This window comes from Protomyctophum bolini (assembly GCF_963924005.1).
Source record: "Protomyctophum bolini genome assembly, chromosome: 8".
Taxonomy (NCBI): Eukaryota; Metazoa; Chordata; class Actinopteri; order Myctophiformes; family Myctophidae; genus Protomyctophum; species Protomyctophum bolini.
In genome coordinates, this window is record NC_137869.1 from 20,778,153 (window position 1) to 20,790,305 (window position 12,153).

General features: G+C 41.7%; 1 protein-coding gene across 13 annotated transcripts in view; it reads left to right on the forward strand.

The window, feature by feature from the left end:
- Positions 1-12,153, forward strand: part of fryl (furry homolog, like) — a 107,265-nt gene that overhangs the window by 40,337 nt on the left and 54,775 nt on the right. For all 13 annotated transcript variants that reach the window (XM_080769814.1, XM_080769813.1, XM_080769819.1 and 10 more), the window contains 8 exons: positions 248-387; positions 631-727; positions 1,829-1,908; positions 3,465-3,545; positions 3,651-3,819; positions 6,325-6,417; positions 6,688-6,786; positions 8,154-8,255. In XM_080769814.1, the coding sequence (XP_080625940.1) occupies positions 248-387; positions 631-727; positions 1,829-1,908; positions 3,465-3,545; positions 3,651-3,819; positions 6,325-6,417; positions 6,688-6,786; positions 8,154-8,255 (861 nt within the window). The remainder of the gene's footprint in view (positions 1-247; positions 388-630; positions 728-1,828; positions 1,909-3,464; positions 3,546-3,650; positions 3,820-6,324; positions 6,418-6,687; positions 6,787-8,153; positions 8,256-12,153) is intronic.

A 12,153-nucleotide genomic window follows, 5' to 3' on the forward strand; every position in this document is an offset into this window, starting at 1 on the left:
GATATATTGCTCTGCCCATCCCGTTAGCTGGTGCTCATTTATATATAAAATCTGATAAAAAAACAAAACAAAATCTTAGCTTTTAAAAGTGCATCACAATCATGCTGCAACTCTACTACGATACTAGTGTTTGCTCTAACTTACTGGAAGTATTGACAAGGCTCCATGATCTGCCATTGTAAAAACAATCAAATAAATCGGTCCGTTGGTGTGAATGGAGTTAACACTTGCGATGTTTGTTTTCCAGTTAATAAGCTCTATGAGCTCAATAGCGGAACACTGTTTGCCCTCCCTGCTGCGCACGCTGTTCGACTGGTACCGCCGGCAGAGCGGCACTGAGGACGAGTCTTACGAATACAGGCCTCGCTCCAGCACCAAGTCCAAAGGGTAAGGCTTGATTCTATAGTTAAGCATGGGCGTCGCATATAAAAAATAGCCAATCTACAAGCTGTGAGCTTGTTGATTGTCTATTTCAGGTGTGCGACAACCTGCATGCAACTAATTATACATCAGGCATGATGCTGTCCTCGTCTAGAAATCACCTCAGTGATTTTGGATCTCAGCATTATCGTGTTGTTGATAATCTGTCTTTTCTTCCTCTCTCTCTCTCTCTCTCTCTCCTCTCTACAGAGACGAACAGCACCGGGATAAAGACTACCTTTTGGAGCGGAGAGACTTGGCCATAGATTTCATTTTTTGTTTAGTTTCAGTGGAAGTTTTAAAACAGGTGAGCAGCTCGCTGCATGTCTCTGGTCTTGTAGCAGCTCTGTGCCAACGCAGTAAGGCACTACATTATCACTGGTACAAACCAAAACAAGTGGTGGTGGTGTTTCTCAACGTGACGGGGGCCGTTAAACTTCACCTTTTCAAACCGTGCTGACGCATGAGGTGGAGAAGTTCTCCAGTTTTGGGGAGGTTTGAGACCGCCCTTGGCAGCCAGATGCCAGCTTATCAAAAAATGTTTGTAAAGCCTCCACATTCAGGCCCTTCCTCTCTGGGGGCCTGTCCTGTCTCTCTGAAATGTTTTAATGTTAATTAACTAATTGACTAATTGATTATCAAAACATAATCAAAACATAGTCAAATAACCAATCAATAATCCTTATTTTGGCCATGGCAAAAAGCTCTTAAACAGTTAAATACTAAATACTATAAGGTTTAAGGTGCTTTATTGTCAAATGCGCATAAGATACTGTACGTAGCGACATTGCAGACAGTAACATTTTTCTAATATTATACAGTATATACAGTACACATAATAAGGTACATGGTCATAATAGAAATATAACAAGACAGAATTAGAGAAACATTTCAACAGATAAAATACCATATTGCAGTGGTTCTCAAACATTTTCATGTCATGGACCCCCACTATAAGCTCACACTTAGTGAGCTTGTAGATGAAATAGGTCTTAAGTGTTTACGCAATTCGTCATTTTGCTGGGGACCCACTCTAACTTAATCAAACCCACAGAACCCACCGTATAGCGCTGAGAACCAGTGCCATAGCATTATACTGTACAGTGCTCTTCTTTTTCCACTTCTCATTGTGAGCATGCAGGCAGAATGGTAAATAGTCAGGAGCACACACCCTCCTGCAGGGCTGTCTTCTGAATGTGTTCCCCGGTCCAGGCTCTCTGGCCGTGTCCCCACAGCACACACACTTCATTCCAAAGCACACAGCAGCCCTGGAGACCGGAGCTCCGCTTGTCCTTGGCACAGCTTGTGTAGGGAGGAGGAGGAGAATGAATGGTAGCGAAGAGGGAAGCATGAAGGGGGAGTATCAGTGCTGCAAAATAAGACTAATGATTTAATGCCTGTGTCACAGATTCCTCTTCATCCAGTGCCAGATGGTTTAGTACACGAAGTTCTCAACCTGGCGTTCAAGCACTTTAAGCATAAAGAGGGGTGAGTGTGAACACACACACACACACACACACACACACACACACACACACACACACACACACCACTTACAGTATTATTTGTCATACGACAGTGTTGTGTGGCAAAAATTGCAGATATACAAGCTCACACCATTGTGAGCTTGTAAATATTGCACTTTTGAAAAGATTTCGAGTAAAAAAATGAAATGAAAGGTATTTGTGACTAGGCCGGTCATTGATGAACGTATCAAACATCACTTAATCATTCACTCACTCCATTGTGGGCGTGGCTTTGTGACAGGGGATGTGCATTCGCTTTATGGCTGTTTGGATAGAGTGCTTTTTATGGCCCATGTGTGACTTCATGATCCGTCCACATCATTAATGCCTCTTAAAGAAAACACATTGGCTCTTTATTAACATGTTCACCACACTGCAGCACTCAGCCAATAGGTTCCTCTGGTTAGCTAGGGTTGGTCCAATCATAACGGCTCTAACTGTTTAAGGTATTTTTAAGTTGGTTGTGCCTCCAAGCTCATAATATTTATGTAGCAAAAATTGTCCTCGATTAATTCACTGTTAATGTGGCATGTAAATAAGGAAAGGACAGGTATGTGTCACTTAATTGCTCTGGCAATTCCAGCTGGCAGATTTGTCAGACACTGGGAGGCATACTGGAGTTGGCAGTTTGATGGAATGCATTGACGTCAATGAGAACCAAGCTAACAAGCGTAATGCATAAACTACATTTGAATCAGTGTGACCTTTGTTAGATAATTGGTTCAGGAGAATAAAAGACATTTCACACGTTATCTTCCAATCTTGTTTTATCGACATGCACATTGTTACTGTCGGATAGTCTTGTCAGAGTGAATACTGAGGCAGAAACTTGGGGAGCTATTTCCCTTTGATTCTTTTTTTTTTATATTTTGAAAGATATTTAAAAATTGTTCAACTAGCCGATCAATAAACATGTTGTGATCTTGTAGATCGGCTATTTGAACTATTCCAATTTTATTTTCACAATAGTAAAAAAGGCAAAGCAGTTTAGGGATACAGGGTAAGTAAGGCACTGACAAATAGGGCCCTTAGTCTGTGCTCTTTGGATACCTCCATAAAATTATATTGTGTGCCGTGCACATTGTCGATCGATAAACAAGAGATTAACGCTTGATATGTCATCTCAAATTCTACTGACCCGATCTGATAAGGGTCTCAATCATTAAAGATGATGTTTATTCTAAGCTGGTCCAGCCGACTCCCATTTACTTGAATGCATTTCCTATAACTTACAGAGTTCCACTTAGCAAATCCAAACTAACCGTGACTTAAAAGGGATGTAGTTGGGAGATGGAAAGATGAATGGTGAATAATTTTCCCTTCCACATGGATATTTCAATGTGAAGAATTTTATATGACTAGCAGCCCTACATCCAGGCCAGCCAGTATTAGAAACAGACTATAGCCAATGGTAGAAATTGTATGATGTTGAGGAAGGGGGGTGGTGGCATTGCAAAGATATTGAACATTCCTCTACTAGTTCATAACGTGATAACAACATTCTTCTTGATCTACCAGGTACTCTGGCCCCAACACGGGAAATGTGCACATCATCGCAGACCTGTATGCCGAGGTCATCGGCGTCCTCACGCAATCCAAGTAATCTTTTCTTCTGTATACCCACCATATGAGGCCATATATGAATAGCCTTCTGCGACATGTTTAAAACGTAAGTGTATCACATTCACTGAGTGTCTTCTTCAGGTTTCAGGCGGTAAGGAAGAAGTTCATCACAGAACTGAAGGAGCTCAGGCAGAAGGAACAGAGCCCCTACGTGGTCCAGAGTGTCATCACTCTCGTCATGGGCATGAAGTTCTTCCGGGTCAAAATGTACCCTGTGGAGGACTTTGAGGCCTCCTTTCAATTCATGCAGGTAAAAACTCTAGCGACATCCATAGCGTGTGCTCCAAAAAGCATGCGCTAGCTTACGCCGAACTCACACCAGCAGCACCTCGCCTCTTTCTCACTTAACGTCTGACTCAAAGCTTGGCTTTATTGCCGAAAACGGCAGAAGCTCACAGCTTCATAACCTGAAGCTCTATAAATCGGGATTCAATCAGGTAGATGACTGTTGGCTAATCACCTCCACGTATTTGCTCTCAACCACGCTGTAGCAGGGAACTTTTACTGCTGCTGCCCCCTTTTGTTGAAGCTCAGCAAGCTCGCCGTTGCGCTGCCTCATAAAGCCAGATGAATAACGATCACACGCCCACCATACATTGCCAAGAAGTGCGTGTTTGTCTGTGTGTGTCTGTAACTGTGTGCGTGTGTGTTGCGGACTTGGCCAAGAGCTGTGAACGGAGCAGTGGCTCAATACAGCAGTAAAAACGCTGGCTCGATGCGCTGCTCATCTCAACATGACGCTGATTTGACCACCTTGTTAATGGAAGATGTCTGGTAATATGCAGTAGTTTACGATCACCTCTTCTATTCCCTATACATCGCTGGTTAGCGGCCATATGTGACAGGTGCCAGCAAAAAGTGCCTCAACTCGATTTTTACAGATTACATATTATTACAGATTATTAAAGTACAGAATGTAAGCTTTCATATGATGTATCATTCAATGAAATTGGACAATAATTGAAGGAGATATAACCATTTTAAAATGATTGGGGCCTTTCACCCAAAGCTGAGAAAAGTCCCTTTCAATATTCACAACATTTTTAACACCTTAGAGCTGGATAGAAGTGGGTGTGACAATGGGAGGGACAATAGGTACTTAACTCCACCCACAATGACCACCTTAGAACGTTTTAGCTGTCAACAGTGCAATATAGAAACCATAAAACACTGACATGTTTAAACAAACAATGCAATTTGTAAGGTGCCCCAATAAACCCTTTTGAAAGTACTAAGTATTAAATACTAAGTATAAGTATTCAAGTATTAAATACTAATTTAAGTGTTCAATTTCACTTATACACTACCTGGTTGTAAATAGCTGCAGTAGGCTACACCATTTCTATTTAGTGTACATTTAGTGGATGTGGCTTACATCCGGTCTAAAGCCCACCCACTGTATGCGCTGATTTCCATACACAATCCGTATCCTCCCCTCACCGGATGTTGAATTAACAGTACTAACGGCCATATATTTGACGATCTTTTACACAAAACGACATTTCCTTTTCACTTGATACCGTTTCGTAGAGACGGCCTACACAAACGATCTATATACAAAATGAAAGCCCGAATTTCGTAGTTTATATAGTATTTTGAATTTTTTTAAATGAGCAAAAAATGAGCGAGTTATGATTTAAAGAAAAGACGAGTTATTTTGGCTCTTTGCGGCTGGAGGAAAAGAACAATAATAAGCAGCAACACTCTTCCATGGATGAAGCAATATAGCACTAACGGGCAACGTTTCACATGTATTATTAGTTTTATACATTTTAGGAGTGAAAACATGTGTTTAGATGCTTATGACAACATCTCAGCAGTTAAGACAATGTCCCTCTGTTAACACACGACACACAGACAGCTAGCTAACTAGGCTAGCTAGCTTTTAGCCTGTTGTTGTGTGATGGTGGAAGTCTATTCTCCAGGCTGGGAAGCGTATTTGAGCGTGTAGCTACGTGGTTTTGTTTATTTTCCTGTAAAGTATAACCCAAAAGCTCCTCCATACTATAGCCATGTAGAATAATTCTGTGTTTATAAACACACAAGCACGCTAATGGGCGGTGACCAGAGCGTGAAACCTCAGAACAAAGAGATCTCAGGACCAATCGAAAACAACATGCAAATCTCAGAACTCCGCTTCTCCGGCCCCAAAACATTGTTAAAAAACGAGCCTACTTTGACATATAAATGTATACGTTTAATTTGCCCAAATGAACAATCTGTTGGAATAAAAACCTTCTTCAACATTCAAACAGTCTTAATATGAAAAAAAAAGAAAATCACATTAAAAAAAAAACGGTTTTATTTTGACCATTTAGACCATTTCATTCTGGCGAGTTGAGGCACTTTCAGCTGGCACCTGTCACATATGTTATCTATCTATACGACCTGCAGAACAAATTCATGTACCGTCGACAGTCTCCCAACATACAGCAGACTGTAACTGCTGTTAAAACTAAAATTGTCACTTGTCACTAAGACTTTGAGGAAAAACAAATCCCTAGATTTCTGTTCATTTTAAGAACAAATTGTGTTCTCCTGTTTCATGGCTCATTTCATGGCATCATAGATATATTAATGCACTGTAAGTGTTAATTTCACTGTGAGAGTCTACAAATGAAACCAAATGGCGTCATTATTAGTCAGACTTGCCTATACAGTACGTGTGACCACTTTGATGAATTTGACCAGGAGATTGTAAAATGTTCCACTCATGTGTGTGTTCCTGTGTGACCACCTCTCCTCCCCCCTCCAGGAATGTGCCCAGTACTTTCTGGAGGTCAAGGATAAGGACATCAAGCACGCTCTGGCAGGTCTGTTCGTGGAGATCCTCATCCCTGTTGCTGCTGTGAGTTCCAGTGCACCTCCACCACCCGCTGTGTTGATTGATTGAATACTTTATTAACATGATTATTAACAGTACAGGTAGTACAGTCAAATGTTATGCTAAAAGGATGACACAAATTCCCCAGGGGGCTTGTTTCCATTGTGGTCCATTATACTCATTGCCCATTGTACTGTCCATTTGGACGTGTTCAGTCAATGTGAGTTAATCCCATCCAGTCAATGTGTAACATGTTGAGTTAAACCCATCCCCTCCCCTCCCCGCTCTCTTCAGGCGGTGAAGAATGAAGTCAATGTGCCGTGCCTGAAGAACTTTGTGGAGATGCTATACCAGACCACCTTTGACCTTAGCTCCAGGAAGAAGCACTCTTTGGTAACCCCCATCTCACTTTTCTCTCCGTTTCCTTTTAAGCCAACCTAATCTCACATAGACGATCATAGATCTCCGCCGTCATCCATTGACATCTAAAGTTATAGGGGCTAATACTGGCTGGAAGCTATTTGGAGATTACAAATAATATCTATCTATAAATGCACCATGTCTCTGTCTGTCTGTACTTACGTGTGTACGTCTGTAATGCACCTAACTCGAGAACCATTCCCCCCACCCACTTCAAATTTGACACACACGTTCCACACCCCCACAGGGAGTGCAGTGCCCGGTGTCGAGTTAGTCGGACCCACGGTTGCCCAGAACCGCCAAAAAAGGCCTCTGCCTATATGGAGCTGGCCTGTTCTGACATCACAACACTCAATACTGTATTTGGGAATGCCAGACACAGAACTCCATATATAGGAATAAAGGGACACAGAGAGACAGATACAGAAATCTCCATATATGGGTATAAAAGGGACACAGACAGATGGATGGAATGGGTACTCTGACAGGTACAATAGGCATTGCATAGCCGGGTGGGGCATGGATCTCCAACTTCCATCATTACCGACTCGGTGCTCTACAGCCGGGCACTATATCTACGTATATCTATAAAATGCACCATGTCTGTATGTGTACGTCTGTAATCCACGTAACTGGAGAACCGTTCGCTCCACTGACCTCAAATTCGACACACATGTTCCACACCACCACAGGGAGTGCAGTGCCCGGCCTTGAGTCGGTCGGACCTATGGTTGTCCAGAACCGCCACAAAATGCCTCTGCCATGGCGCTTGTCGGGGTCCAAATTAGCCAATTGATCACCCCTAGATCTCCATAATGGAACTGGCCTGTTCTGACATCACAATGATGTTCTTACATCTGCATAGACTCCATATTTTGGAATGCTTGACAAAGAACTCTATATATGTGCATTAAAGGGACACAGACATAACTGGGTTCCAACTTGCATTGTTCCAAGTAGCCGTAGCCCCAGTGCCTACATTAACTCTTTGCATTAAAAATAATGCAAAGAGTTCATGTTGGGATGTTTAGTTCTCAAAGCAGTGGTTTTAGCTTTATCAGCATGTTTTCTCCACTGTTCTATTGTAGTATTATCTTCGTCTTCATCTCGTTGAATGTAGATGTATTGTAGACATATTGGTGGGCGGAGATCTCTGATAGGAATGTGATCCTTGAGGAATTTAATGATTCCGGTTGCTCAATGTTGGATCCGCTTCCGGATCCCAACCCTACTCGTTGATCACACGGCCATGTGGGACTAAATCCAGTCTCCCTCTCTTGGTGATCTCTACTTGCCCTTTTGGTTGGTTTACGCTAACGGCATTGCTCTCCCTCCCCCAGGCTCTGTATCCTCTGGTGACGTGCCTACTGTGTGTCAGTCAGAAGCAGTTCTTCCTCAACAACTGGCACATCTTCCTCCAGAACTGCCTCTCACACCTCAAGGTACAGTAGCAGAGTCTCATCTCGCAAGTGGGGTCCGGTGACCCCCTCAAGGGTCCCCAGACCCCCCCAAGGGTCCCCAGCATAAATGATTTCACTAGCTAGAAGAGAAAACATTTTAAGAATGACTTTGACAGATCATAGGATTCACTTTCTCCACTGTTATCCCCTCACCCCCCAAGTATGGGTTTTAAATCTAATCTAACGAAAAAATTTAATTATCTACAGGTATATATTTTTTTTCAAATGGCTGTCTGCAGCCTCATGCTTATCAGTTTAGGGGCCCTTGACGTGAAAGTGTTTGAGAACCACTGGTTTATCTTCTAAATCAGTCATTCTACACCTTTCTATTTCGAAGGACACACAGTTTGATATGCGTTAGGTCTCTGTTAATTCAACTCTGACCTTGTCCTGTACAAATTGAACTAAATGTGTCCATTTGGTTCCATTTTACAGTCAGGGTTGCAGTCCATTTTGGTTCTTGATTATCAGTCATTTAGCTGTGGTGACCCACTGGAATCTCCTTCAAGGACCCCTATTGGTCCCCAACCCCTTTGTTGAAAACCAGTGTGTGGTACTTTACTGTACCACACACGCACTAGCCTCGAGGCCAACGGATATTGTTAGAGGACACTGTATACACTATTTATTGACAATGAGTTCCTTTTAAAGTGTCTTCACTTCAAGAATTACATTTTCAGATTTAAATTAACTACATTTTTCCAATGCATTTTGGAAACACTGAACCTCAGAGGTCTTATGACTCATGATATGAAACCCTTTTATAGAACTTCCTTTTATCCGCAGGCAGCGTAAGCAACACGCGCCCGCTTAAAATAGAACCCTAGTAAACACCTACACTCCTACACTGTTTCAAGTGCCCTAGTTAAAGCATAAAAATGCACCAGTGAGATGATGGTATTCCAGGTAAGTTGATACAGTATTATGCTCAATACCGCTTACAGCACAAATAATTTTGATGTCTTTTTTAGCGGGTGCTCCAGTGTTGATTTCGTCGACTAAAACTATGACGAAAAATATTTGTCAAATACCTTTTTTTCACTGACAAACTTTATAAACACTAAGTTATGACTAAAAGCAAGACTAAATATATTGGCAATTAAGTAAACTAATAAAAACTTTGACTAAAATGTTTAGGAGGGACTAGTGGAGAAGAAGTTGTTTCATGTTTGGTTGCATGCAGGTGTCTCGTTCTGAAAATGGTTATCTACAAGCTCACAACATGTCACAGCATGACGCGTTGTGTACTTGTAGATCTGCTATTTTCGGCATGCGGCCAAGTATAAACCAGGCATTACAACGCCATCACGGCCCGCTAAGATACATTTTAGTCGACTAAATGAACTGTATATTTAGTCGACTAAAATCTTATGATATTTAGTAAACTAAAACTAGACTTAACACTAAAACATTTCAGAAGACAAACATTTTGACGGAATGGAATTTCATTCAAAATACTATGACTAAAACGAAATTTTCTGTCAAAATCAACACTGGTGTGCTGAGTGCTCTGTGGTTCTGGCTCAAGATCACAATGTGCTTTCCCTTCCTCTGGTCACCGGCAGCCAGACCTGGACAGGAATAGCTCATGACCTGTTAATAACCACGGGCAATTTGAAGTCAACTCATGCAGAATTTGCTCTAAACTAGGAAGCCCATTCTATTTCCATCCCTGCTGACCGCTTGAGAAAACACCACCTCTGGCGGTCATTTGGGATTCATAGAACCATAGCTACATTCGGAACTTTCGCTTTATACTTGAGTTGCGTACAGGTGTCATGCACCAGAAATGGCAGATCTACCAGCTCACACAACACGTCACATTGCAAAGTGGTGCGAGCTTGTAGATCAGCTGCTGTTGTTGCACGACACTGGCCTGCAATGAAAGTATGAAGCTATATGGTCAAATGAACTGTGAAGATGACCATTAGTGCCACAGCGGCTGGAAGCTGCTTCTAATCATTATGCCCCCTGTACTCTGCTCCTGATGGGTGACTGACCAGTGGAATTGTTCCCTGTCAGAGCATTTTCTTGCAGAACACTTTTCAAGACCTCCCCCAAACATTGTATTTAGTTCACTTGGAACAAAACAAACAAAGTGGATGATATGGTTTTACAATGCTGATTGTCAAATTATATCCAACACTAGAATACCGGAATTCCAGTATTCTGCTAATTCCACAACGATATATACTGTAGGTGAAATGAATCCTACAACTTTTATATCGTATCAAGAGGTTCCTTGTCCTCCAGATGAAGGGTATCTCACGTGTCACATGTGATGTCAAGAGCTATTTTTGACCCAGGCCTGCTAATGACTCCTTGTAAACCAATCATCACGAACTGATCAAACCGATCCCTCCCCTTGTGCTCTACCAATCACAAACGGATCAAACCGATCCCTCCCCTTTTGTACTACCAATAAAAAACCAATCAAGCCGATACCTCCTCTCGTCCTCTACCAATCATATACTGATCCCTCATCCTCTAGTGGAGCACTGTGTGTGTGGAGTCTCTTGTGGTGTCTCTCAGTGGTGGAAGAAGTACTCAGATTCTTTACTTAGCACAATATAGAAGAAAAGTAAATGTTCTGTATTCTGAATTGTACTTGTCTGTGACAAGTGCAAAAGTACAAATGGTCAAATTTGAAAATATCCGATGCAAGCTATGCGATGAGTTGTTTGTTTGCTTGTAGAAGTACAAGATACTTACAAGTGGTTAATGCACGTTTTGTAATAATAATTTAAATCTGCAAAATGGCTAGTAACTAAACCTGTCAAATAATTATAGTGGAGTACAAATTACAATATTTGCCTCTGAGATGTAATGGAGTAGAAGTATAAAGTAAATACTCAAGTAAACTACCTCCGAATTGTACAGTAATTGAGTAAATGTACTTTGTTACTTTCCACCACTGGTCTCTGGTATGGATTGACCCTTGGATGACTTGGAGTGTGTGTTGTTGTTGTTGTTGGACATTGTGTAATTCTCTCTGTAAGCTCCTTGTGTTGGGGATTCCCTATGGTGTTGTGAATGGTCCCTCTGTGATCTCGGGACAGTGATTTCGTCACATTGTTCTCCTCTACACCCCCCACCCCCTCCACTGTGATTGACACGGATTCCTCCCTTATTGATCACTGTGATCAGTGCCTCCTGTTGTGGTGATTGATTTGTTGTCTTGTGATTCGCTTCCGATCGTTGTGGGATTTCCAGGTTTTAGCAGGTTTAGCCATTCGATTTTTAACCCTGTGAGGGCTCTCGCAAACGTCAAAGCGAAAGGTCTTTGACACTTTTTAATTCAGCAGATTAAGTATATCCACACGGGGTTAAAAATAATGCCAACATGGACCAGGAGATTGATTGGACTGATGATTGAACTCTGGCCCTACACTGTGAAACCCTGAGTGTTTATTTAACTCTGAGAGTTATCAACTCTCAGAGTTGGATGTAGGGCTTCTTGTCTTCAAACTCCTGCATGCACACATTCCATCATGTCGTTCTCTTCGTCCTGTCTGCATCCTGTGCTTTGTGTTCTGTCTGTCTGTGTCTGTCTGTCAATCAATTCACTTGCCCCATAATTAATGCACTTTTTTTTTAATGATTTGCTTTCACACGTTTAGAAATGTTGCCATTTATCTGTGTTCAAATGCAGTTTTTCCATGTGTTTTTTTTTGTAGTGTAGCAAAATCGGCATCGTAACTGTAAACAGTTGCAGTTAAATCCACACAATTCATCTCACTGAGTGACGGTGGCTGATTGACGTGCTGTTAAAGGAAAAGTTTATTGATTATATGGGTGCAGCAGTTATTCTGATCAATCAATTTAACCAATTATACAATAAATAATGTATTTGAATTAAATAATTTATCCCCCCCCCCCT